This window comes from Desarmillaria tabescens, assembly GCF_030435595.1.
Source record: "Desarmillaria tabescens strain CCBAS 213 chromosome Unknown EV420scaffold_38, whole genome shotgun sequence".
Classification (NCBI taxonomy): domain Eukaryota; kingdom Fungi; phylum Basidiomycota; class Agaricomycetes; order Agaricales; family Physalacriaceae; genus Desarmillaria; species Desarmillaria tabescens.
Window position 1 is genome coordinate 317592 of NW_026848337.1, and position 27686 is coordinate 345277.

The window sequence follows — 27686 nt, forward strand, 5'->3', positions numbered from 1 at the left end:
CGTCTGTGTGTCACAGTACTAAGCATGTATGAGTCAATAAGGTACCATGTGAAAAGGAAAAATAAGGAAAAGTAAGGATCCGTAACATTACCCTCTCCTTAAGACTCAGTCGTCCCGACTGAGTCCGCATCCTCTTCATCGTCACTGCCCTCATCCGTTTCCTCTGCGTCAGAGTCGTCCGCATATTCCATATCGAGGTTGTTGACACCCTCCCCCATTCTTGCCTCATATTCGAGTACGAGTTCTTCGGCGTTGGCGAGGTTTGCTCTGGTGACCCAAGAGTTTTCTTCCAGACCGTACCCTTTCCACTTAACTAGGAAGTCAGTGATCTCTTTCCGACGTCTTCCTCTTCCTGTCCACCGGTTCCGATGGTTGACTAGTTCTTCGATCTCATATTCTTCTTCCGCGTCAATTAGTTCCGGCGGTGGGGCTGGGGGTCGTTGTTGATTAGGGAATTTAGGTTCGTGGAAAGGAGATAGTAGGGATTCGTTAAATCGATTGTGAACCCACCAGGCAGGTGGTAATGCGAGTTCATAGGCGCTAGCACCAATCTTAGCAGTGATTTGAAACGGTCCTACTCATTTATCGTCGAGTTTCTTCTTGGGACAAGGTAAATGCAGGTTTTTTGCGTCTAGCCACACCTTTTGGCCTATGTGATATTCTTGGCTGGGGAGTTGGTGTCGATCGTAGCCTTGCTTCATGACTTTGGCAGCCTCCTGAAGGGCATTTTTTGTGTTGTCGTGTATTTTGACGATGTGGTCCGCAAATTCTTGGGTGGCGGGTACATCGCTGTTACTGGAATGGGTGTTAGGAAACAGGTCCCCATCTCTCCCGAATGTGACCTTGAAGGGAGAGTGTCCTGTGGCAGAATGTTGCCGGTTATTGTGGGCGAAAGCGGTGAGAGGTAACCACTCGCTCCAGTCATCCTGTCGGTACAAGACAAAAATCCGGAGGTACTTCTCCACTTCCTGATTGGCTCATTCTGTCTGCCCATCGGTTTGGGGGTGGTACGTGGTGGATGGGTTGCCTTGGATTCCCATGAGTCGGTATAGTTCCTTGGTGAACTTAGCGACGAATTGGGGTCCTCGATCAGAGATGATTTTAATGGGGATGCGCCCGTACTTGCAGACTACTTCGTCTCTCAGAATCTTTGCCCATCCTTTCACCGACAGTTCCTTGGAGCAGGGGATAGGGATGAGTGTTTTGGAGCACTGATCTACGATGTTGAGGATTGCATTATGGCCATTTGATTCTGGTAGGTCGGTGATGATGTCCATGGTGATGATGTCCCATGGTTTCTCTGGAACCTCGTTAGGATATAGCGGCGCATTCTTGGCTCGAGTGGAGGTCTTGGTGCGTTGGCAGACCTCGCATCCCTGAACGTACGCTTCTACATCTTTCCGCATTTTCGGCCACCAATAGTCTCATAACACCAGTTCCTCTGTCTTTTCTACTCCAGGGTGTCTGGCAAGTACGTGGTCGTGATGCCGAGCTAGTACCTCTCCACGTAAGATGGAGTCCCGGGGGACATAGATGCGATTATTGTGGATCAGCAGCCCCCCCTCTTTGGTCACCCCCTCATTGTGGTTGAGGGAGGTGGCTATGCCCTGGTCCCATAGGCGTGGGTCTTGCATCGCTCTGCGAATACGATTCTGAATCTCCTCCTCTGATGGCATCTCTAGTGCTCTGAAGTGCTCCGCGGTGAGGTGTTAGCCACTAACTCAAATCGACTTAGATCGTACTAAGGTCGCTACTCGCACTTCGGTAGTCGACACCAAGCAAGTCAAAGGCGACGTAAGTCGATGGGGCAAGTAGTCACGAAGAACGGAGTTCGATGTCAGGTAGAATAAACCTTAGCCGAAGCTGGGGTTTAGACCAGCTGAGGCTCTACTTAAATACACGTTGCGTAGGCTAAAAATAGTGCCGCAGCAGCGTCCGATCGAAATCGCAGCATAGAGTAAGCGTGAATACGTAAGAAAAGAAAAAGAAATGAATGAACCGTAACATTACCCCCCCTTTAAGATTCGTTCGTCCCGAATGAATCCTGACTCTCCCCACTTTGCGCGGACTGGCTGTAGAAAGACCAGGTATCGTCATCATCGTTGTCATCATCTTCGGAGCCGAAATCCCAGTTCTCGTATACCCTCTGTAAGTTCTCGAGGTCTAGCTTGGAATCCTCATCACTTTGTGTTTCTTCTACAATGGGTATGCCATCTGCTTCCTCCGTGGTAACTTCTCGCACCGCTATCGATGATTGTGCGTGGGAGTGTCTCGGGTTTGTGCATTCGGAGGAGTAAACCGTTTCGATATCCGTGACGCATGGGGTATCCGGGTCGTGGTAAGCCGTTCCAGCGTCCGGTGGTATTTTGTCATCTCTCCCCACCGTTCGCCCATATTTGTTGACCTCCCAATGAATCCTCTGGAGGTGTGCTTCGTACTCGTTTACCAGCTCCTCCACGTTGGCCATATCCGAACGTTTGACCCAGGAGTTCTCCTCCCGCGGGTATCCCTTCCATTTTACGAGATATTCTGTTATAGCGCGACGGGTTCGTCCACGACCGATGGTTTTATCCCGTTGCTCTACAATTTCCTCAATCTCGTACTCTTCCTCGTCGTCAATTAACTCTGGAGGTGGTCGATCAGGGTGTGGTTGATTAGGAAAGACCGGGGCCATGTAAGGGGTTAGGAGAGACTCGTTAAATCGGTTGTGAATCCTCCACTTGGTAGGTAATTTTAGTTCGTAAGCTGAGGCTCCCTTTTTTGATACGATGGTAAAGGGTCCAACCCGACGGTCTCCGAGCTTCTTCGTAGGACGAGGGAGACTTAGGTTGGTTGTGTCTAGCCACACCTTGTCCCCAGGCTGATACTCTATTGCCTGATCCTTGCGTTTGTCGTAGGCCTTTTTCATCAACTCGGCTGCCTTTTCGAGGGACACCTTTGTCTCCCTTTGTGCTTTCTCAATTTCCGCCACCAACTTTGCCGCTGCTGGAACTGCGGTCGGTCTTTGTGCCGCGGTAATAACTTGTCCATCCCTTCCAAATACCACCTTGTATGGAGAGTACCCTGTAGATGAGTGTTGGCGATTATTGTGAGTGAAGGCTGCTAGAGGTAGCCATTCGCTCCAATCGTCTTGTCTGTCGTTGACAAACATCTTTAGGTATTTCTCAATCTCCTGATTCACCCTCTCCGTCTGTCCGTCAGTTTGCGGGTGGTAGGCAGTGGAGGGGTTCCCTTGGACGTGGATGAGAGTATAAAATTCCTTCATGAATTTGGAGACGAAGACGGAACCTCGGTCCGAGATGACTTTTTCTGGCATTACCCCGTAGGGTACGTAGACGTAGTCCCTCAGGATTTTGGCAAAACCGAGGGAAGTGAGCTCTTCCGTACACGCGATGGGAATAATCGTTTTAGAGAAGCGGTCGACTATGACGAGGATGGAATCAAAGCCCTTGGAGTTCGGTAGTTTAGTGATCATATCTACCGAAATGTGAGTCCACGGGCGTACGGGGACTTCGTTAGGGTGTAAGGGAGCCCTCTTTGGACGACGATCCGCCTTGGTCCGCTGGCAGACGTCGCATCCCTTTACGTACGCTTCTATATCTCGACGCATTCTCGGCCACCAGTAGTCGCGGAGCACCAGCTCTTTGGTTTTTTCGATACCAGGGTGTCCCGCGGTGACATGATCATGCTTGAGGGCGATGATCTGTCCTCTAAGGTCGCGGTCTACAGGTACGTAGATCCGTCCGTCGTACCATAGTAAATCTTGCTCGCGTGAAATTCCCTTCTCGTGGTTAAGGGAGTCTGAAATCCCTCGATCCCAGTGACGTGGATCATGTGTAGCCACTCGAACCCTTTCATGCAGCTCTTCTGAGGTTGGCATTACTAGGGACCTGAAGTGTTCGGCCTTAAGAACTACCACGTCTCGGTTGTCCTCCTTCCCCTGGTCGTGATCTGCTCTGCGGGATAACAGATCAGCCTTTCGGTTTTGAGCCCCAGGCTTATGGTGGAGGGTGAACTGGTACTCCGCTAGTTCAGTAACCCACCGGGCTTGTCGTCGGTTGAGTTTCTGGGGTTTGCGGAAATACTGGAGATTAGAGTGATCCGTCCAAATTTCGAAGTCTTCCTTGGCTCCCATAAGATATTGACGCCACTCTTCGAGGGCGATCATGATAGCTAAGAGTTCCTTGTCGTAGATTTCGTAATTTCGTTCCGTAACAGACAAGGCCTTTGAGAGAAAGGCCACGGGCCTCCATTTCTCGTCCTGCCATTGGGAGAGTACCGCCCCTACTGCCCCTTCGCTGGAATCCGCCTCCACTCTGAACCGTCCTTGATCAAGCGGGATGGCAAGTACTACGTCCTCCCGGAACAACTCCTTCAGTTTCTTGAAAGCTCCCTCCTGTGCTTCTCCCCAGTTCCACTCTTGTTTGCCGGTAAGGGACGTAAGCGGTCGAACGTGACGGCTGTAGTCCCGAATGAATCGTCGATAGAAGTTACAGAATCCGAGAAAGGATTGTAGTTCCTGTTTACGACAGGGAGTCGGCCAGTCAAGTAGACCTGCAATCTTGACAGGGTCCATCCGGATTTTTCCTTCGCTAATGATAACCCCCAGGTATTCGGTCTCCTCTACTTCAAATTCACACTTCTCCGCCTTTAGGAACAAGTTGTTCTCTCGTAGTATTTGGAGGACTTTTCGTACAATCCTTTTATGCTCCGCCTTGGTCTTGGAGGCAATAAGGATGTCGTCCAGATACACGGATACTTCGCCAGCGGTGATGAGGTCCTTAAAGATGTCATTCATCATCCACTGGAAGGTGGCAGGAGAGTTAGTGAGTCCGAAGAACATGACGAGGGGTTCGTAGAGACCGCAGTTGGTTCGAAAAGCGGCCTTCCACTCGTCCCCTTTCTTGATTCGCACGTTATTGTAGCCCCACTGAACGTCCAACTTGGTGAAGTATTTAGCCTTCTTCAGCCGGTCCATGAGCTCTCCGATGAGCGGTAACGGATAACGGTTTTTGATGGTCATCTCGTTAAGCTTTCGGTAGTCTTGAACAGGTCGTAGTTTTCCATCCTTCTTTTTAACAAAAAAGAATGGAGAGGCCATGGGAGATTTCGAAGCCTGGATACGCCCGGTGGCCAAGTTCTCGTCCAAAAACTTGTCCAGCTCCTCCTGTTCCATTGGATTAAGGGGATAGACCTTACAATCCAGGTTGGCGTTGGCGTTGGGGATTAGCTCGATGGCGTGGTCCCAGGGTTTACGTGGGGGGAGTTCGTCAAAGTTTTCTTTATCGAAGATGTCCTTGAAGTCCCGATATTCTTCGGGTACTATTTCTTCGAATGACTTGGCGTCCTTCTTAGCGTTGGCTTGGGCGGCTAGCTCGTTGGCTCTAGTCCCCATAGCCCGTACGTGGAAGGCTTCTTCAAAGTCAACCACTAGGATGGTATCCCCTTCTTCATACTCGTCCCACCGCGCCGAGGGGTCGGTGTCAGGGAGGGAAAATGGAATCTTTCGGCACGTGCATCGGGCCAAAGTGACCGCCCCGGTGTCCCAATCAATTAGCGGGTTATGACGTTGTAACCAGTCATGCCCTAAGAATAAAGGCGTGGAGCCTAGATCGACTACGGCTAGTTCGATCCGCTCCACGTGGTCCCCTATGCGCAGCCGTACTTCGGCGTACTCGGTGATGTCTCCTCCCTTATTGCGGGTGCCATCGGCATTGTAGACCGGCACGGGTCGGGCCGCCTTTTTGAGGTTAAGGCTGTGTTCCTGGGCCCAGGCCCGGTCGATAGAGCTGCCGGTCGCCCCGCTATCTACTAAGGCGCTTAGAGCGTGAGTCTCCCTCGTGTCCAGAGTTTCTAATTGCACTTTTATTGAGACGTTACGTCCCTTCCGCCCCCTAATGTACATGGGCGGCTTCTGCAAGTCCTGCATCCACTGCCACTTCTCTCGGGCCTGAGCGGCAGTCTCGGTCTGCTCCTCCAGCTGGTGACAGAGCTGGTCGGTGACCTCCCCTCGTCGACGAGGGTGTACCCACCCGTTGAGGATGGCTCTGGCCGCGGCGTCTCCGCGGGCAATTCGCAACGCCCGGCGGGTCCACAGAATCCCGTGGGGCTCGTAGTACATGTCTGGAATTACCTTTTTGTCAAGAGGCGTTGCGGACAGCGACACTACCGGAGAAGTCGCGCGCTTTGGGGTTATGACCGGAATATCGGACCGTAAGTGGGCTTCTTCGTCCTCCACTTCTTCTATGGATACGCGAGGTCTTGTACTCGTGGGTGGCAGTTGGTCACCGGGCCGGTCGATAGGGCCCCTCGGCGGCATTTGGTCACCTTCCGACGAGTTGGTGGAGGAGGGCTCGCTGCCCTGTGTTCGGCCCTGGCCACGGGCGCTTGCGCGCGGCGTTGTAACCTCCACTATGGATCCATGCTTGCTGCTCTTCCTAGACCCGGCGGTACTTCGGGCTGCCCTTCGTGGGGGCACACATATTGGCTCCCTCGAAGGGTCTACACTGTTTGCCGTCGGGTGTCCCTTGGCTACTAGGTGCAGGTGGTCCCCCGAGTTCCCGGCCTCAGCTGCTTTTCCATCGCTTCCCGTAAGAACAGACGCCCCCACAGGCGGGAACGCAGGCCCTACAGGCTGGGCTGACGGCCTTTCTCCCTCTCCGGGTTGACCTCCCTTCGTCAAGGGTGCAGTCGGGACACGACCTAGGGGGCTCTGCCCTCGAGGGGCTTTCCCTGTACGGTCGGCCGGGGGTTCCTGAGCTGGGACGGCCCCTAGGGGTTCGTTACCGAGCACAGACTGCGCCCAGTGGCGGAAATCCCCTCCTACGCCGTTGGCGGTTTGCGATTCTTCATTCTTAGCTTCTTCAACTGGTAACGCGGCGAAAAAATTGGTATATTGTTCGTACGGAGTCCCTACATAGGTAGTATAAGTCCGACTAGGAGTACATGAGCGCGCACCAATAGAAACTAAGTCCTTGGCCGACGTCGTCAAATCGCTTATTTCGACGCCGGCTGGTCTTTTGACGACTTATCGTCCTTGACCTCCTCGATCTTCGTATCCTTCCCGTTTTCCTCTTTCACGGCTTCTTCGAGTAGTTGGCGAAGGCGGGCGACGTTGGGTTTCTTGCGTGGTGGGAGTTTGACGGGGAGCCACTTGGACTTGTCGTCAGGGCACTTGTGCTTGGGGCTCCACCCCGTGTTTCCACACTTAAAGCACCGCTTATCGGACCGCAGCTTGTCGATCTCCATTGGCTGCCCTGCTCCACCGTACGTGGTTCCCATGGCGTCCTTCTTATCGCCCCCGGTACCCGATCCCTTCGATGATTGTTGATTGCCTCGACCCGAACCGCCCTGGTTCGAGGAGGACTTATTGCCCAGTCCCTGGGCTACTCCGTATCGATAATTTGCGTCGATGCGCAATACTCGTGCCTTCCATTGGGCATAGGTTGTGGGGCGCTCGTTGTCCCCATGCATAACCGTATTGCGCACCGTAGGCCTGATGGCCGCTTCTACTGCCTCAAACATCTGCTTCTCGTCCCCGAACTCCTCGCACTTGTGGGCCAATCGCTCAAACTTCGCGAAGAACTCGACTGCAGATTTGAAGTCCGCTTGTCGGATCTTCTTCCATTCCGCCTTCCATATCGTCAATTCGGCTACTTCTCGGAACTCGCGCTTGAGGTCCTCGGAGAATTCCGCCCAAGTGGGGAATCTCCAGTGACCTTGCGGATCCCGATATCGGTAGTACTGGTCCACCCACCACTGCTGTGCGTCTCCTCGTAGGTACCCCTGGGCGAACGTGATACGATAAGGGTTATGCCCTTGATCGTTCATGGAGTAGTACATGGGAAACACCGCGAAGTATACTTCGCAGTGATGGAGGAAGCGCGTGATGTCCGAAGAAACCCCAGTGAAGTACTCCGGTTGAGTTACTAGCTTGGGTTTGACATCATTCCACGGGTTGTTGACGGCCCCCGGCGCGAGTTGCCAGGGTGGAATCGGGTCCGGAGGGGATGGTACGTGCGGCGGTACCGGCGGTTTAGGCGGTCGCGATACCGACCGCAAGTTTCGATTTTCCCCCGGGGGAGGGTATCCCGCGGGGTCCGGGTATGGTGGCTGTTTTGGTGGGAGCGGGGGTACCGTGGACCCCTTCCCCTTGTCGGTGCGAGACGGCCCTGCGCCTGGGTCGTCCATGTCGTCGTCGTCTTCTCCTGCTCCTCCGAAGAACCCTTCAGGGAAGAAGCCCGACAGGTCGGTCGGGTGAGGCATCGGCTGAGGACGCTTGTACGGTTCACACCCCCGTTGGGGTGCCCCTGGGTTCACCAGGTTCCAGACGATCGCCGCCCTGTGCCAGGTTTCTACTTCGAGGATATTTTTCATGAGGTATACGTCCCCCATCTGTTTCGCGTGGCGGTAATCCTCTCCCGCCTCGGAGAAGAGCCACTGCGGGTCTCTCTCCATGTCTTCCATCATGATTTCATACAGCCCGTGCCAGGGTAATAACTCAAAAATGCCTGGCCTAGGCACTGGCCCCTGAAGAAGGACCTGCCTCACCGCCGCCATTACCGTTGGCTCCAGAGCCTGGTTTGGGGGTCGGCTTGGCATCCTCAGCCTCCTTCCTCTCTCGGGCGATTCGGTCCAGCTCCTTGTTTCGCTGCCACCTCCCGATGTCGGAGTCCTCGTTGGAGATCTCTTCTTGATAGACTCTCCAAGCTCGGGCTCTGGCCTCGAGGTCGGCGCCCGCCCTTCTGGCATATCCTGTATAACGGACGGCGGCGGCCCGGATTCGGTTGTCCACCTCGGCGGGGGTGGCGTCGGGCTCGAGGGGAAGATCCCAGAAGCTGTCGGGCCCGTAGAGGGCGTCCTCCTCGGCACGTCGGATGCGTGCATCGTGCGCTCGGCCTCGGTCCATTCTGGCCTGGACCTCTGGGGACTCCCGGGCAGCTCGAGAGAGTCCGAGGGACTCGACGTACATGTGATAGAGGAGCGGCCAAGGTCGCTGCGAAAGAGGGAGGGGGTCGGCGAAGGCTCTCGACGCGACGGACGGTTCCCAGTTGCGGACTCCGGCGAGTCGCTCGGTAGAGGTAACTGTTCCAAGTTCCTCGGCGTCGTAATCTGGGAACTCGCCCCAAAGCTCCCCATCCGTCGGCTCGTGCGAGGAGACGGGGGGAGGGAGTACTGGGGCCTCGGACCCTTCAGAGATCGGGTCGGGCTCTCCTCCAGTCGTGACTCCGGCCACAGGAGTCTCTTCCCCGTCGTCGGCATAGACCCAACTGGTGTCGGGGTACCAGGCGACTGGGGGCCCTCGATTGGTTGGCCAGGCCCTTGGAACAGGCTGTGGCTGAGTTGAACGGGTGGAAGCCGCGGAGGCTCCGAGGCCAAGCTCTCCTGAATCGGCGTCGTAGTCGTCTTTTTGCCTCTGTATAAACCTTCGGCGCTCTGCTCCAAGGTCGGAGTCTCCCCACTGGGCGAGGGTCCACTTCGTGGACGACCTTCCGGTCCAGTTGTCTCCGGAATAGGTTGCATCCTCCTCCGTGTTCGGGTAGAGGTCGTCGAGGATGTCGTCGAGGCGGGTTCTTTCCCACTCGGTGAGCTCGTCCCCTTCGAACTCGGTATCAGGGCTTTCTTCGCCCGTGACCAGATGCCTGGTGCCTTGTCCTCGGCCTCTGTCGGGGCTTGACTCGCCTTCGACTGAAGGCTGATCGAAGAGGCCTGGTAGGGGCGAGTCTCCTCTGTCGAGGAGTATGCTCCTGGTATCGGTGATGTCGACGGAGTCGGTTGACTCGTTGGTGGCGCTTCTGTAGGAGTCGGTGCTCGACTCTGAGGATCGCGAGCTGGGTCGCGACGATCCGTAGAGGGACTCTCCATAGAGAGAGTGTAGCTCTAGCCGAGGAGTTCCTGGAGCGGGTAGTGTTTGTTGCGAGGCCGCGGGGATATCTATCACCTGCGGGGGGTATGCGGGTGCGCTGGGCACGTAGTGGAAGGGGAGCTGAGGTCGAACCCTTCTCTGTTGTCGGCAACAGCGGAGTGTGTAGTATAAAGAAATGGACAAGAAAAAGGCGATAAAAGTTACGAAGATTGCAGGAATGGCGTCGGACCAGGGCATCCGTATGGAAATCTATCCTCGGCGTAGGTCGACGATTGACCATGCAAGCTGGTATACCGCAAGAATGGTGAGAACAATGAGAAGAGCGATGATCAGGCTAAGGTCGGTCTCGTAGTTGGAACCGTTCATTAACGAGATTTCGCAGGTCTCGTCGGGAGGGGTGCTCGTTACTATTAACAGCAAGACTGTTAGTATAGAGGCGAGCTGAAGGGCGATGATAAAGGGTTTCGTGTTGGGATACGTGATTCCTAAAAGAGGCGGGGATATATTGAGTACAGGGCAGCTAGCAGTCCTGCTAGTACCACTGCTGATATTCCGAGTCCGATTAGGAGGAAGGTTAAGTAGACAGTCAGGAAGACTGCGAGGAGTAGGTCGTCGTGGATGATGAAGTTAACAATCAACCGGGTTACTAACAACAGAAGCAGTAGCCAAGGGGGTATTAACCACAAGGCTAGTGCAACGACGTAGTGTATCGGATGAATGGTGACGGTGAGTGCTTTTCCGTTGGTCCACTCGCTGTACGTTGACAAGCACCGGGTTGTCCACACGAACGTAGGCGATGACCTCTCTGGTCAAGCGGGGTATTTTCTCGTAAAAGAGTTGGGCAGCGCTCTTTCTCGGAAGTGACGCTGAGCAACGTAGAGCGAGCTTCGGCTAAATGTTAGCCACTAACTCAAATCGACTTAGATCGTACTAAGGTCGCTACTCGCACTTCGGTAGTCGACACCAAGCAAGTCAAAGGCGACATAAGTCGATGGGGCAAGTAGTCACGAAGAACGGAGTTCGATGTCAGGTAGAATAAACCTTAGCCGAAGCTGGGGTTTAGACCAGCTGAGGCTCTACTTAAATACACGTTGCGTAGGCTAAAAATAGTGCCGCAGCAGCGTCCGATCGAAATCGCAGCATAGAGTAAGCGTGAATACGTAAGAAAAGAAAAAGAAATGAATGAACCGTAACATGAGGACAACTATATCTTGGTTGTCGTCCTTCCCTTGTTCGTGGTCCACTCGGCGGCTGAGTAGATCGGCCTTCTTGTTGGACGTTCCTGGCTTGTGATGAAGGCTGAAGTGGTATTCGGCTAGCTTGGTGACCCACCTGGCCTGTCGACGGTTGAGCTTCTGGGGTTTCTGAAAGTATTGTAGGTTTTGGTGGTCGCTCCAGATCTCAAAATCTAGTTGGGCCCCCAGCAGGTAGTGTCTCCATTCCGACAGGGCTAACATGATGGCCAGGAGTTCTTTGTCGTAGATCTTGTAATTATGCTCGGTAGTGGAGAGCGCCTTGGAGAGGAATGCTAGCAGTCTCCACCTTCCCCCCTCGTCTTCCTGCAATAATACCGCTCCAATGGCCCTGTCGCTAGAGTCCGCCTCTAGTCAGAAAGGTTTGGTGACGTCGGCCATCCCCAATACTACTCCTTTCATGAAGCATTGCTTGATCCCTTGAAAAGCTTCTCGCTGCGCTTTTCCCCATTCCCATTGTACCTTGCCCATTAATCGTGTTAGCGGGTGTACTTTGTCGCTGTAGTGTTCGATGAATCGTTGGTAGAAGTTGGTGAATCCAAGAAAAGACTGCAGTTCTTGCTTCTTGGTGGGTTCTGGCCATTCCAGGATTCCTGCAATTTTGATGGGGTCCATGCATACGCTTCCCTCGCTAATAATCACCCCCAGGTATTCTACCTCCAGCGCCTCAAACTCGCATTTTGATGCCTTCAGGAACAGTTTGTGTTCGTGCAATAGCTGCAGAATGCGCTTGGTTACCTGGCGATGCTCCGTGCGGGTTTTGGTGAAGATGAGGATATCATCGAGGTATACCGTGACCTTTCCTTCGGCGATTAGCTCTTTGAATGTGTCATTCATCATCCATTGAAATGTGGCGGGGGAGTTGGTGAGTCCAAAGAACATAACCAAGGGCTCGAACAGCCCTCGATTAGTGCGAAATGCGGCCTTCCACTCATCTCCTTCTTGGATGTGGACGTTATTGTAGCCCCACTGTACGTCTAGTTTGGTAAAGTACTGGGCTCCCTGCAGCTGGTCCATGAGTTCTCCTATAAGGGGTAGAGGATACCGATTCTTGATGGTCATTTCATTGAGTTTTCGGTAGTCTTGGATGGGCCTCAGTTTTCCGTCCTTCTTTTTTACAAAGAAGAACAGGGACACCATGGGGGATTTGGATGGGCGAATCCTTCCGCTGTCGAGGTTCTCGGCAAGGAATGCATCGAGCTCTCTCTGTTCCTGTGGGTTGAGCGGGTATACCTTGCAGTCTAGGCTGGCTTTCGCATTGGGGATTAGTTTGATGGCATGGTCCCATGGCTAGTGGGATGGTAGGTCGTCGAAGTTTTCCTTGGCGAAGACATCGCGGTATTCGTGGTAGTCTTTTGGTACAATTTCCTCGAATGTGTGGGCTGGCTTCTGTTGGTTAGCCTGGGTGGCCAGGTCGTTGGATCGTGTCCCAGCTGCCCGTAGGTGTATTTCTTGTTCCAAGTTAACCATTAGAATTCGGTCACCTTCCTCATACTCTGTCCAGTGTAGGGGGTCTTCATCTGGTAGACGGAATGGTACTGGCCTACAGTCACACCGAGCCAGTGTTATGGCTCTGGTGGCCCAGTCTATTATCGGGTTATGCCATTGGAGCCAGTCGTACCCAAGGAATAGAGGTGTGGTTCCCAGGTCTACTACCGCTAGCTCGATGCGTTCTTCGTGGTCCCCAATAATTAGCCGGACCTCGGCATATTCAGTAATGTCTCCACCTTTGTTTCTCATTCCGTCCACATTGTATACTGGGGTGGGGCACGCCGTTGGCCATAATTGAAGGTCGTGGTTTTTGGCCCAAGTTCAGTCAATGGCGCTCCCAGTGCATCTGCTATCTACTAGGGCCTTTACTTGGTGAGGGATACAGGTGTCCAGCATTTCTAGGCATAGATCGATGGTTACATGGCACCCCTTACCTCCTCGTATGTACTGAGGGGGTGCCCGTAGCTCCTCTAGTTCATCTAGCCCCTGGGTCATGTGCGCCATGCTCTCTCCCTCCTCTTCCATGAGTCGCCAGATGGTTTCAGCCACTACCTCCTTTATTTTCGTCGGGTGTACCCACCGCATCAGTATCTCTTTCTGTTTGCTTAGAGTTTGAGCGTTCTTCAACCCCCGACGTATCCATTCTGGTCGGTCCTGGTGCAGGTGGTAGGCCTGTGGGCACTTTGTTCCCATGCGCCAAGGGTACTCCACGACCTTGGGTCGGGCCTTCTCCTCGGCGTAGGCTTCCTTCAGGTGCAGGTAGCTGTAATTGTCATCTTCATCAGGGATTTCTTCTACAGTGACGGGGCGATGTTGTGATGCTTGCGACGGCATTTGGTCATCGGGCCAAAAGGGGCCCTGGGGCGGCATTTGGTCGCTGTTCTTGTTCTGGGTTTCGCAAGGGTCGATCTTTCTTGAGGCAGCCATGCATCGTGAATGCTGTTTCGCTGCCGCATTCGCGTTCCCTGCTACTACAGTCTGTTCAGTGATTGGCTTACCGGATTTCCCGCTGGCTTGGGTTTGGGGTTCATTGCCGATATGGACGGTGGTAATCCCCTGTACACCTTGGTTCAGTGAGGCTGGGGGTCTCCCTTCTGCTTTAAAACAGCTCGGCACTGGGTCTGCTGGGCCTCGAGTACTGCTGTCAGCCTCCTCCCTCGCCTCCCCTGGACTCCTGGTTCCATGGATGTCAGGAGCCTCCTTGCGCCGGTACGGCCCCAGCCTGTCTGTCGGGCCCGAAGGTCCTCGGGGTTCATTGCCCATTGGGTGGCAGAAATCCCCTTCTACACCATTCCCGCCTTGTGATTCTTGCTTAGTTTCTGTATCTTTTAACGGCAACGGGGGTATATTCGAATGCGTTGATGTACGTACAGATTGGATAGAAACTAAAGTCCTGGCTGACGTGACTGAATCGCTTACTTCCTCGTCAGCTCTTCTTTTACCTCTTCAACTCGAGTGGTGCTGGCCAAGTCTTCTGGTTGGTTGGGGTTGTTTAACATTGTGCGAATCATGGATTTGGATAGTTTGTACTGCCCGGCCTTGGGATTGGGCTTCCACTTGATCAGCCACTTGGATTCATCAGGGTCACACTTGTTATCCCTGGACATGTGACTGGGGCCACCACATCTGAAGCATAACCCGTCCCTCTTTAGTTGGTCCACCTCCATGGGGAGTCCCTGCCCTCCATAGGTGGTCCCAGTGGAATCCTTCCTGTGGTCGATCGTGCTGGGGTTGCTGGGCCTGGGCATGGCAGGTTTCTGCATCTGTCGTTTGCCCCCTTCCTCTGCCTGATGGACGTGATAGTTCTCGTCGATCTGTTTTACCCTCCATTTCCACTCCTCATAGTTCCAGGGCCGATTGTTATCTCCATGCATGATGATGTCCTTCGTTCATGTACGGATTGCCTTCTTCACCGTGTCGGTCATCTCTTCCTCATTTCCAAACTTCTCGGCTTCGATGGCTAGCATTTCGAAGTCCTGGAAGAATTCGATGGTGTTTTTGTAGTTTGCCTGTCGTAATGCCTTCCATTTCACCTTCTTTAGTTCAATCTCGGCCACCTCCCTGAACCTTTCTCTGACTTCCATATTGAAGCTGGGCCAGGTGGGATACCTGGTATGATGGCATACGGGGTCGTATAGCTGCTCCCTCTTCTGGATCCACCATTCTAACGCCTTTCCTTCCATTAGTGAGGTGGTGAACACTATCCTGGAGGGAGCATAGCCCCACGTGCTCATCGGAAACTCCCGGGGGAAGATGTTGAAGTAGTCTTCGCATCCGGATAAGAATCTTTTTACGTCGCTAGAAGCTCCTGAGAATGGGGCTGGGGTCTTCATCATTTTGGGCCTAACTGCTCCCCACAGTAGTTCTGCCGATTCTATTTCCCATGGTTTGGGGCTATCGGGTGGTGGCCCTGGCGGGTCAGGTGGCAGTTCTAGGTCGACTAGTTCTGGTAATGACTGTAGCTCGTAGTCATGGTGCGGGTTGTAGGGCAGTGTCGGAGGTGAAGGAGGTGGCGGAGGAGGTCGTTTCGGTCACAGCACCTTTGCATGCTGAGAGGGCGGTTGGGCTGGGTCCGTCCATTCTTCTCCTCCAGGTACTGCTTCCTCGGCCGGCATTCCCCCTAGTAACCTACTTCCTGGGGGTAAGGTGGCCTTCGGTTCCTTTGGGATTATCACCCAGTGATAGGGTGGATAGCTTCTTTGTTCGAAGGGCTGGAGTACATCTGCCTGATCATTGTGCAACTGATTCCATAGTTTCGCCACGTGATATCGAACTTCATCTTCATATATAGCATTTCTGACCATCTCCGGTAACTGCTGTTGGTACATTAATTTGGCCGCGTCCGTGGTGATCCATGACCCTTCATTGGCCAGGGATCCCCCCTGCCATTCCAGAAGCTCTTCCCAGTCCATCTCAGTCACCGCCTTCTTCATTATGGGGTTGGGGGGTTGATTGGGGATAGGGCATGGATTCCTCTGTGTCTGGCTCCGTGATCCAGTATCGGTAGTCGGTGAGGGCAGTGTGCTCCCATGGGTACCAGCAGTTCCAGATGTGGGTCTGAGTATTTCGAGGCCAGAAATAGAGGGGCTGGTCTTTGGCCTGTGGTAGTATGGGGAGTTCCTGTCTTTCTGGTATGTGGGCACCTCCCCTTCGGGTGAGGGCTCAGTTCTGATTTCATACTCCCCTGGCGAAGTCCTGGAACCTTCTATAGAGTACGTCCTACTCTGAGTGGATTGGGTTGTCGAAGAAGAACTGGGCCAGTTCTGGCTTGGCTCCGTACTCTCCCATGGTCCACTTGACGTAGGGTATGAGGGGCTCAGGGGTCTCCCAGTCCCTCCTCCGGTCCTCAGCAATGGCTTGAAGCTGGTGGCATAGATCTCCGTGGCACTCCCCGTAGGGGCTGAGGTGGTGGTCTGCGAGCTCGACTCGAATTGGGTGGGGGTTGTGCCTTCCGTCGTCCGTGACCCAGGAGTCGTAGGAGTCTGGTCCAGAGGTATCCCTGGGGTCGCAGTCAGAAATGTCTCTGGGATCTGGCCCCGGACTTCCCCCCCTAGTCACGGTGTCACTTCTCCCAGTAGCAATGCTGAGGTCTGGGTATCCGGGAATAGTGGGTGAGTCGGGGTACTGGAGGTTGAACTCTGGTATCTCCCTGTCCTCAAGTGGAGGGAGCCAGTGATATGCCTGGTATCAGGCTACCCATAGATTTTGTGATTTTACATCAGTTTATGCAATCTACAAATGGTATAGAGAGCTACAGTGGAGGCTTCACGCTGGTAGCTAAATACTACATAAAGAATGAAAGCACGGCAGTACAGAACGGACTTAGAAATGACGTCTCGAAGAGTCAATTCTACCAGCTGTCAACACACCAAGCTAAGCCCCACCTAAACAAGACTATTACAGTCAAATCTCAGGGACTTGTCTGTATGGAGTATAAAAACCAAGAAGTTGAAGAATGGAATGAACTAGATGCCTCGTCACCTCGACGAGTAGAAAGAACCTGTCAAGAAAAATTGCTAAGTCGAGAAACAGACCAGCTTTCGAGATCAACTCAGGCTAGGAAAGGAATAACCTTGGAAGAATGAATAGCCACATTGGGTACTGAGATGACCGACCTTGATCGTGCAGTGATCAACAGAATATAATCTTGGACCTGCAGTCGATCGTGATCAGTGGTTACATCCTTGAGATCCTGCGCATACCGCAGTATTCCATACATACGGCACACGGCAAGCCTTGCAGATGGAAGAAGGAGCACCCACGTACTAGTAGGGCACTCCTCGGTGACAGAATAATCCGGCGCAGTCGCGTCAAACTGAATAGAAACTACGGAATGGCGCGATACTTGTAGGATAGTGACTCACCGTTTGTATTAATTCCAAAGCTCGTACCATAATTACTGTAGATATGGGCTCCTATACCTAGAACACGAATCATATAAATTAGCAGCGACTAGATGCATAATGGCAGGAAAGCATTCCCCCGCGTTTGTGCTAGTAGCCTGTATAGCTACCTAATCAATCACTGGTTTTATTGCATATCCTCGACTGAAGTGAATTAAGTTACCAAAGTCAACCCATAAGGGCGACTACAGTAATCTAGAAGAGTTAAGTAGGAAGTAGAGCCATCCCCGCATTTGCGCCTTGCTAGTTAATTGAACTGCTCTGCGGACAAAGGCCTCGTGCTCTCTCTCTCCGAGATTAGCAATCTAGACGTGCTGAAGTCGACTTTAAGTCAAAAGACCTCATCTAGTTGAAGTAAAATAAGCTCTAGAACGCTTTAAGTTCGAACAATCGTCGAGTTCAAGGAACTCCAGAGTCTGTGTACTCTTTGCAAGTCTTGTACTTGAAGTCAGAACCTGAGCGTTCTTTGTAGAGTGATTTTGCACTCTTTGTAGACCTTGGAGTCTTTGGTTGTTTGATTATTTGAAGTGTCCGCTAGAGGCTCTTCTAGACGACGTCAAAACGAGTATAACTTGCTCGATTATACCTTGCAAAACAAGTTCATAAAACCTTGCTATCGCGGACTAGTGTACCTTGTGTAAAACACATCGAAAGAAGAATTGAAGTTGTTTTCAGACAAAACCCCACTAGATTATCTAAATCTAAGTACATCATGAGTGCTTCTATCGTACTCACCCTCGAACTTATATACATTGGTGATAGTGTGTGTGTGTGATTTAGTATCTAGATTGACGATCTAGATGCTTGTTTCATTTGCACGCTGCCCGTTACCGAGCACATCACCGGTTTGCTTGGTGCCATGCGTCCATGATCGCCCAGTCGTGCTGCTGCTGGGAGTGGAACTCTTCTGGCTCGGGGATCTCGTCTGGATCGGGGGCGCGAGGGGAGAATCCGTGGTAGGCTATAACAACTTCTTCCCCGTGGGCAGTTGTGAGGTAGAGGCGGGTGGAGCGGGGACGAGTTTCTGGACCGACGATGACTCCTCCTGTGGTGGGGTTGACCCTGGTTTCAGTTGCCCCTGATTCTTCGTCCGAGGGGTCCGCAGATGCCCGAAGAATCCTGTCTGCGAGGACCTGCTGCTCCCTTCTGTCGGCGTCGTCTTGCTCTTCAACTCTGCCAACCCGAATCTCTCCTTCCATGTCTTCCTTGTCTCGCTGGATTGGGAGGTCGGTGTGGATGTCCTCATTCCTTGACATCGAAGCGCTAGGTCAGAATCTGAAGGTGCTGGCATTTCGATAGTGGAAGGGGGTGCGTCTAGGTTGTCTGTCGAGCCCGTAGTATACTCTCCCGGTAGTGGGGGTCTGCGGGACTCTGGTGTGGTGTCGTCGTTTGTATCGGAGGTATCCATACAGGAAACAGAATATAAGTACGATGATGGCGGTTAGGAAACTGGCAAAGACGTTAAATGTGTTAGATGTGGTGCTGCTCATGGGTGGCATTCACTGTCGTGGTTGACAATGAAGGCCCTTGAGAGAAGCTTTGGCTAAATGTAACCCACTAGTAGGACAAACAGGGTCAAACTCATGACGTGACTCGCACTTCGGTCAAGCGTACAATGAGCAGGCGCAAGTGGTCTCTTTAGCAGATGACTTAGGCAGCCTAAGTGAGAGCGATTGAGTCAATAACTAGGTATATAAACCTTAGCCAAAGCTGGGGCTTAAGGCCACAGCTTGGTGCGTTTAAATACAAGAGTGTAGTTCTAAAAATGGTGCTAATAAGTCCGTGTATCATACGATGAGCTGGCATTATGGCCTGAATAGAAGTGCTGATGTGACGTCCATGTGTCGCAGTACTAAGCATGTATGAGTCAATAAGGTACCATGTGAAAAGGAAAAATAAGGAAAAGTAAGGATCCGTAACAGTAGCAATGCAGTTAAAGCCAGAATCTTCAGGGAGTGAGCCTATAAAGTCAATAGCAACACTATCACCACACTTTTCAGGGATTGGGAGTGGATGTAAGAGACCATGAGGCTTTGTCATCAGTGATTTATTTCGAAGACACAATTCACAAGAAGGGATATATGACTGTTCAAGATTGCATCGCATATTAGGCCAATAATAAGAGTCATGCAAGATGGCATAGGCCTTGTCTGCACCAAAATGTCCTAAACAATCATGGGCCAGTCTAAAAAGCTCCTCATGCACATTTCCCACATGAGGAATGAGCAGGTGGTCTCCGATATACCATAAACCATTCACCTCAGAAACATTAGACAAGATTTTCTGCCCAGTTATGAATTTCTTGCAAAAGTCATCTGTGACATAACCCTCAATGATTGAATCGAGCAAATGAGAATCAGCAGAAATCTCTAGAGAGGACTGTATGGAAGCAACTGGATGTGTGGATAGCCAAGCCTGCCAGCATGGTACTTCATCAGGATCAAAGTCAGGTACCTCTTCAAGAGGGTCTTCTGGTAGATGAGACAAGGCATCAGCAACAGTATTATCTTCACCTCTTATGTACGAGATTGTCATGTCAAATTGGGAAAGTTCCTCCAACCAGCGAGCCTGCTGATGAGAGAGGGTCTTCTGAGTTTTGAAGTTTTCAAGGGTATGATGGTCAGTATAAACCTGGAAATGTTCTCCAAGTAGATCAGACCTCCATTTCTTACAAGCATGTACAATAGCAAGAAGCTCTTTTTCATGTACTGGATAATTTAACTGTGCACCTTTGAGCTGTATGGACTCATAGGCAACAGGATGAGCAGTTTCCCAAGTGGGACCCCAAGAAAGCACAGCACTGGTATGCCTGTCGCTTGCATCACAAGTAACAAAAATTTTGTTCTCTCCAGGGTTAACATGGTCAATAACAGTGAGGCATTCTGCAGACACAACAAGTGACTTAATTGAGTCAAAGGTGAACTGATGTTCCTCTGTCCATGGGAGGAAGCGATCTGGCTTCAGAGCAGTCAAAGGAGTCAGAACAGCTGTGTGATCAGCCAGGTTAGGTAGGAAGGATGCGAGGTAGCGAACAAGTCCTAAGAAAGTGTGGACTTCAGATGGGGAGCGAGGTACAGACCAATCTAGTATCCATTTAACTTTAGAGTTGTTGGGCTCGATTCCTTTCAGGGAAATCCTGTGTCCCAAGAAACAGATGGAATATTTGAAAAATTCTGACTTTCTAGCATTACAATAAAGTCTGTCCTTCTTCAGAGCATCCATTATCATGCAGACATGTTGTTGATGTTCTTTTAGAGACTGGGACCAGATAATGATGTCATCTAGATAAATGTGATAAAACTTTCCGATAAATGCACACAGAGCCTCGTTAACCTGGTGTTGATATACTGAGGGTGAGTTCTTCATACCCTGCGGCATTACTGTCCACTCATATAGACCAAAGGGTGTGTTCACAGCAGTCAGAGGAATACTGTCAGGATGCATTTTAGTGTGAAAAAAACTATCCATCATGTCGAGCTTGGACCAAATTTTTCCAGATCTGGCATCAGCCAAAATATCATCAATACAGTGATGTGCTCGGTAATGGCGAGTAACTAAAGGCTAGTGAATGGATATGAACACCACAAACACCAAACCCTCTACTACTCTACACAAATCACCAAATATATTGAATTTGGGCATTTCGAGTATGATAGAAGCACTCTACAGACTTCAATAATCAAGGGAAGTTATTATAAAGATGTTTATTCGTTACTAGTGAGCTATACAAAGGTACTACTCGCACTAGTGGGGTTGTTAAGACACAATTGACTGTAATAGTGACTTGTTTGGAGCTACTGCACTCGCTCTGACTGAAACTGCTTCGAACTAGTGGCTCTCTTGGCCCTATACTGCTTCCTACAAGTGATAGACACTTGACTAGTTGCACTCTTGGCTGACTAGTGGCACTCTTGGCCTAAGAATAATACTTTAAACTTTGAGAAACTCACTTAAACTAACTTCGAAACACTCTGAGCCTATGCAGGATGCAACAGTGGACTCTAAAACACTTCTATTCACTCAATACTATGGATAACTTAGCGACTAGTCGCCGCTTTGGCAAGGTTAAGCACAAAAGCCTTTAATTGGGGCACTAGTTACTGACTAGTAGGTCACAATCATGGGGATGGCTTGCCTGCCTGCATGTGCACCTACTCTACTACTTATATACTGACTAGTAAGGTACAATCAAAGTATAAATAAACTGGGTAAAGGGTATTATTGGTAAGAATTTCTTGGCTAGTCATGAGTAAATGGTGAATGATCATGCAATACGTGGTCTAGAGGTAGTTTCTTGATTACTAGTTGTTGTGACTGACCTACAGGTTGTGACATAGTGACAGGCATGCTGTGTCTCGGCAATCCGGCAACATCCAGAATATTCGAGCATCATTGCTCTTGCTAAATGTTTCTCCCCTTGTACTCTTACTTACTGGAACCTTCAAGTAGATATAAACATAAGTAAAGTAGTAGAACTTTCTAGATACATTGTGTAGTATATAAGGCTGAAGTTTTGGCCTAGTAGAATAATTATTCCTTCATACTCAACCACCACTAAGGTAGTAGATCGAGAGATAGGTTTACCACTGCGTATTTCACTCATCCTCACAATAGGTTATGGGCCCTGAAGCCTAAATAATCTATACACCTACATACCTACACGAACAGTACTCGCCTAATACAACTATCAAAACCCCAGCCCTCATCACATCATGTCATCATCAATTGATTCGACACCATCATCACTATTCTGAATCGAGCTCCTTTGAGAAGACAATTGGGTTTTGTGGAAGCATCATGTGACAGCTATCCTATGAGAACAGAGTCTCTTAAAGTATGCCGAGGGAAAGGAAGCGAAACTGAGTGCAGCAGACCCTAAGGCACCAACAGCCGAGGAAACTGCAAAGCTACGCAAATGGGAGGAGATGGATGGGAAGGCACAGACCCAAATAGAGCTGACGCTAAGCGACATGCAGATGATTCACATTGCAGGTGCTACCACCGCAGCTGAAATGTGGAAGCAATTGAAGTTGGTAAAGGAGGCTAGAGGAAAGCTAGGAATTTTATCCTACCGTCGCCATTTGTACCATTGAAGAGGCTGGCTGTGGGCACCTGTGGAATAGTGAGCAGGCTAAAAGGCGAACCTCAAAAACCCACACACACACTCACACAACTACACAAACTACAATCACCCTCGTAAGTTCTAGGGGGAGCGATTATTTCTAATGCAATCCAACTATACTTCAATATCTCAAAGAGTTTCTCTTATTCTCAGTGCTCTTAGCGAAGCTAAGCTTTCTCTAATGAATCCCTAAGTCTAGGAACTTTTTACAGGAAGGTCGTTCACTGGCGCGACGCAACCTTCAAGGCAGATTTGAGTTATAATACACAAGGGGACACTGATCCCGACAGAAACAGAGGCAATACACACCGAAACTTTAGTGAGCTCGCTAAAAGAACACCACAGACAAACACTGACATAGTCCGCTCGCTACACAACTGTATGTAGGGGTTCCCCAACTAACTTCAACAGATGATCTCGACTCAAGAACACTTCAGAAGTGCTCAGAAACAGATTCAGAAAGCGGAAACTCGAAACAGAACTGATGCAGAACAGACAGAACAGAACAGAACAGATCTCACTTTTCCTCTTCAGAACATACTCTGAACGGACTTATCAACACTCAAATGGAACAGAACAGCTTCACTGATTCTTATTCTCTCGGAACTAAGTGCACAAAGGTCTTTTCTCAAGGGTATCTTGTATTTCTCTGAGTGAGCTCGCTAACTCTACGCAAGACTCGAAGTCACAAACTGATCCTTTGTTACAGTACCGCCTTCAGCACGTGCACAGGAACTCGGGGGCTCGAAACTTGGCCTCTACCTACTGTAACCAGTCTACTTATACTACAGGAGAATTAGAATTACAAACATCGCGCAGTACCCAGACTCCTACATGTGTAGCATGTTGCCACTGCCGCCTTACTGAGCATCCGAGTCGGACTTCCCAGTTTTAGTCTCATTCCTATAGTGAGCTCGCTAAACGTGTGCCAAGAGGTGCTCTCCTGGCACCTGCAGGCTTGTTCTCTAGTGACTGACAGGTCTAGATGCCCGGAACTATCAGTCCTGGCATATGTCGTTCAAGACTTCTTTCTTGGATTCACAGAGGCTTCTTGTAGACATGGCAACAAGTGAGTCTTCTAACAATGGGACTCAAAACAATGGAACGCAGGCTTGCGGACTTCGGCTGAAGCCCATTGCCCAAGTTCATGCTGGTGATATCTGTCATCTCGCTTAAGGATTTCCCCAGATTTTCAGGTACGACACGTCACAGTTAGCGAGCACGCTAAGTACTCTTAGTGTTACTGCAATCTTCAAGGTTTTATCTAGCTCCCACGAGCGTGCTTGTAAGTTAGAGCCTAAGGCATTGGGTATAGGGTTTGGCCTTCTCATCACGCATGCCTGTCAGGTACAGTGCGGTGACTAAGTCCTGTTTAGAATCCCGTTGCTTCTTATGCTATAAGTTATATTCCATATCATTGCACCACATAGCATTAGTGTCAATGTGTAGTTTTAGTCCGCTTGCTCACTATATCTCAGTATGCATGTAAAAACTTTAGATTGCAAAATTACACACGTAAATAGGCTGCAGTCGCAATATATCCCCCCCACTAAAGTCCTGACCATCCTCAGTCATCGCGTTGTGGGTCCGCATGTTTTCTTTCCTTTCCATGTGCTCCAAATTTGAAGGCACAGGTGCCGGGTACATCAATGTTCATAGAAGTTCTCACGTGAGTGCTTCTTTTCTTATTAGAAGGTTGGGGACTGGAGAGCTCACTAAATAAAAGCTAAGTCCCTCCAGTTTGCTTTCCCACCTTTCTGTTCTTTTCGCCCACTTTTCTAGTGAGCTCACTCTCTGTCTTCTCTTCTGCGATTTCTGTCGCCGCCGTTCAACTCAGTACGTGTTCTAAAGCATGCTGTCACTGTTGGCTGACGCTTCTCTTTTTATTTCAGAAGTCTCTTCAACATGTCCAGTCCTACTCCAGCCATTGCCGCCCTTCCCAACCTCTTGCCATCACCCGAGGAGCATATCTGCTACCGGTACTTTGTGCGTTTCAACCCGCACGAGTACTACTATGTGTACCGTTGAGTGACTGCCCTTTTCGTGCCTGTTTATCACCACTGCAGGGAGCATACTCCGGAAACTCTCTCTGAGATGTTTCACAAGATTTTCAATCTCTTGGTGCATACTCCTCCGGCTCTCTTTCTCCCGCTCGCTCATTTCCGCTGTTGTTAGTTTCCCAACATGCGTCGCCTTCGTGACCAGCGCCTCATCGATTCTAGAATTGGGGCCTACATCCATGGCTTTCTCACTCGCTGGCACGACACTCTGCCTCCCAGGCTTAGAGTCCTGGGTTGGAACCAGCTCATCGCTCGTGTCCCCACTGAGACATGGCCTTCTCATGTGAGTCTCACTTTTCCTCTTATCCCTGCCCATTTAATTCATGGTTCTATAGGGCCTACCATGCCTAACAGTCGGGTTACCCTTCCCTGGTGAACCCAGCTTTGTTATGACGTCTCCGCCCCTACCTCTCATTCATTATCTCCTGCAGCAGGAGGTTTTGGAATCTGAGGACATCCTTTGTACCCCACTGATCGACGAAGAGGCCTTCCCGGGTGTCGTTTTTCCATGGTACCCGACTCCTCTTCCAGATGATGTCGATGAGCTCGCTTCTGAGCAGGGGTCCCCTATTCCTCAGCCTTGTCGCCGCTGTGGTGCCCAACCCAGTGCACCAGTGACTTCAAATTTTAGCCCACTCTCTAATGGGCAGACTCTTACTCTGGCGCTGGCGCTCCCTTTTTCTCCTTGTCCGGCTGGTCCTCCTGCTGGGCCTTCAACCCCAGCTCCTCCTCGTACTCCTGCGCCTCGCCTTCCTTCGACTCCAGCGCCTCCACCTTATCGGCTTCCCATGCCTCCACTGTCACATCCTCCCCCAGCTTTTGAGTCTCAGCCTCCTGCTGTGCATCACAGTCACCACCACTTGGTGGCCTCTATTCACGACCTGCAGCAGACGTTGAGGGTTCCAGCCTCAACTCCCGGGACTGCTCTGCCTTCAGCTGCGACTTTCCTCGATCTCAACCATCGGGTGTAAGTCTTCTTTCCTTTGGTTGTTCCTCTTCACTTTTCTAACAGTGTTTCATCCTCCAGTACTGCCAGTCTTCCAGTGCCGCCTACTCCGCCGAGTAAGTGGCTGAATGTCCTAGCCTAACTTAGCGAGCTCGCTAACTCAGGCTTTCCTCCTTCTAGCTCCTGACCCTAGGCGTCAACCTCAACCTCAGAGTGTGAGTTCTTCTCCTCATCCTCTGTCTCCGGTCGCTTACTCCTTTTATTTCCAGCCACTACCCCCAGACTCAAGACTTCCTCAGCCCGGGGTGAGTAGACTCCGTATTCTGTGCTAGCTCTCTTGCCAGTTACTCATGGTCGCTATTCAGTTCTCATCGTTTTCTACCCCCGTGCGCCCTGCTCCGCATACTGTGATGTTGGGCCGTACTCCTCAATGCCGGCCCCATGCTCAAGTGAGCCCTCCCCTGCCTCCGGTTGTTGGAGATGGGGAGTTTTCCACAGTGCCCGTCCCTTCTGCTTTAAGGGGGACCGATTCTACCCTGCAGCCTCAAGAGCCATTATTCTTCCCAAGTTCTGAGGAGGACGATGGTCATCGTCCTCCTTCTCGATCTCCTCCGCCTCCGTCTGACTTTGGTGGTGCTGGCGATCTCTTTGACGATATTCCTGTCATTGAGGAAGCTTGGGCACCTTTGCCCGAGCTTGTTTATGATGCTGTTTCTGGCGACCTCATCGCCAATCATGACTTTGACATGGGATCTCCTGTTGTGGAGGTTCCCAAATGTACTACTCATAGCAAGGGCAAAGGGAAGGCCGGTGCCTCTCCTTCCAAGAGGAAAAAGCCTGTCCGGAAGACCAAGGCTCCACCAGCAACTCCTCCTCAGGCTGAGGAGTCCGTTCGTTCTCCTCCCCCTTTTGTGCGTGTTTGTACGTCTACTCTCCACCATACCATCGCCTCTCCGAGCCCCATGCCTGCGGCTGGGCCTTCTCATCTAGCCAAGTGCAAGAAGCCGCTCCAGGCTGCTAGGGCTTCGCCTCCACCGGTGGAGGCTTCTCCTCATGTTCCTCTTACACGCTCGCGTGCCGCTGCTACCAGGGCAGCCATTCTTCCTCCTGTCATCGAGCTCCCTGAGGAGTCAGAATCGGGCTCCGACGATGATGCGCCTCCCAAGAAGAAACGCAGGATCTCCAACACCAAGCAAGAGAAGAAGAAGCAGGTCTCATGTGAAAAGGGGAAGGCCAAAAAGTGAGCTTGCAAACCTGACACTCGTTATATGCTTAGCGAGCCTGGTGCTGGGTCTGGGGTTGCTATCGGCTGCCACTCTACTAGCCGCTCGGAGCTCGAAGCCTTAACCTTTGAGGATATTCACGAGGGCCCCGCTGCCTTCTTCAAGTGAGTTTCTTTCTCTGCTTCCGTCTCCTCTATGTTATCTCAATCGTTGTGTATCCTAGGCCCATCCAGTACAGTGACAAGAATGGCACCTTTGGTGCACGCTCGGATCCCTTTCCTTATTTCGCGTGGGTTCCTGATGTGAGTGAGTGAGCTAGCTTTGCCTACTTTTCTCTGACTCTCCCTTTTTCTTTTCAAGGTTTCTGGCGACTGCATTCCCTGCTCGACTAGGGATCTCAACTGTACCTGGACGAACCAATTCCCAGGTGCATCCTGTGATCAGTGCACCTGTAGTCACCATGGCAGGTGTTCTGCTCGATACACCACTCAAGAAATGAACAAGGTGTCTTCTAAGCTCGCCAAGTATGTGAGATACAACGTCGGTTGTATGTATTTCTTTCTTATTCCTCCTCTTCTTAGTCCGCTCACTAACTTTTGGCACCACAGCAATGGAGTCTGATCTCAAGGAGCTCCATGCGCTAAACCACGACCTGGAGCACCTCGATGTGCTCATGCGACACAACTTCCTGAGGCACGACCACCTGATCCAGCAGCTTGCCGACTCTCTTGACCAAATCGCTGGCCATGAGAACGGTAATGCCATCATCGAAGGTCTGGCTTCTGCCTACGAGGAAGTCTCTAGCTTCATCATCAATGATGGTATCCGTCGCTCCCTCAGTCGTCCTCTTAACTTGCCAAAGCCTGGCGAGTCTTCTCGTTCTGCGGCTGGTTCTAAGTCGAAGTCTCCTATCAAGGGTGACGAGTCCGAGGAGGATTTAGATCCTAGCGGCTCTTCTGCTAGCAGCAGTGGTAGCAGCAGCTCCAGTGATTGATATCCTTGTAGTATATCTTGTGGGCGGACTTTCTATGTATCTCCTGTAGTATCTCCTTTTTGTCTTTTTGTTATCTTCTTGCAGCCCTTAAGGCTTTTTATCCAAAATCTCTTGCTGCTCTTTGTCCTGTTTTTCATGTGCGATCTTAGAAGGCAGTAGCAGGATAGGCATAGGAATCCTGCTGGTAGAGCAACATGGCTCAACTTAGAACAGATTCGATTCGATTCTCGCCTGTAGCGATCAGACAAGACTTCTGATATAGAGTAAAAAGACCTGAAGTAAAGAAATTACACTCTTACACCACTGCCACGGAAGACGATCAGGCGGTG

The 27686-nt window shown here is 51.1% G+C and overlaps 3 protein-coding genes across 3 annotated transcripts; 1 reads left to right on the top strand and 2 right to left on the bottom strand.

Moving 5' to 3' along the window:
- Nucleotides 1-15140: 15140 nt before the first annotated feature.
- On the bottom strand, nucleotides 15141-17003 carry EV420DRAFT_1483168 (uncharacterized protein; the record flags this gene model as incomplete). Its single annotated transcript, XM_060469946.1, has 6 exons — nucleotides 15141-15804; nucleotides 15833-16290; nucleotides 16479-16493; nucleotides 16725-16762; nucleotides 16876-16924; nucleotides 16974-17003. The coding sequence occupies 6 exons, from the start codon at nucleotides 17001-17003 to the stop codon at nucleotides 15141-15143; spliced, it is 1254 nt and encodes a 417-aa protein (XP_060326943.1).
- Nucleotides 17004-17851: 848 nt separating this feature from the next.
- EV420DRAFT_1483169 (uncharacterized protein) lies at nucleotides 17852-18268 on the bottom strand (the record flags this gene model as incomplete). Its single annotated transcript, XM_060469947.1, has 1 exon — nucleotides 17852-18268. The coding sequence occupies one exon, from the start codon at nucleotides 18266-18268 to the stop codon at nucleotides 17852-17854; it is 417 nt and encodes a 138-aa protein (XP_060326944.1).
- Nucleotides 18269-24039: 5771 nt separating this feature from the next.
- On the top strand, nucleotides 24040-27357 carry EV420DRAFT_1646981 (uncharacterized protein; the record flags this gene model as incomplete). Its single annotated transcript, XM_060477985.1, has 12 exons — nucleotides 24040-24152; nucleotides 24201-24255; nucleotides 24310-24477; nucleotides 24530-25161; nucleotides 25222-25256; nucleotides 25321-25355; nucleotides 25410-25445; nucleotides 25506-26380; nucleotides 26417-26527; nucleotides 26587-26665; nucleotides 26724-26910; nucleotides 26972-27357. 12 exons carry the CDS (start codon nucleotides 24040-24042, stop codon nucleotides 27355-27357), a joined length of 2712 nt encoding a protein of 903 aa, XP_060326945.1.
- Nucleotides 27358-27686: the final 329 nt, after the last annotated feature.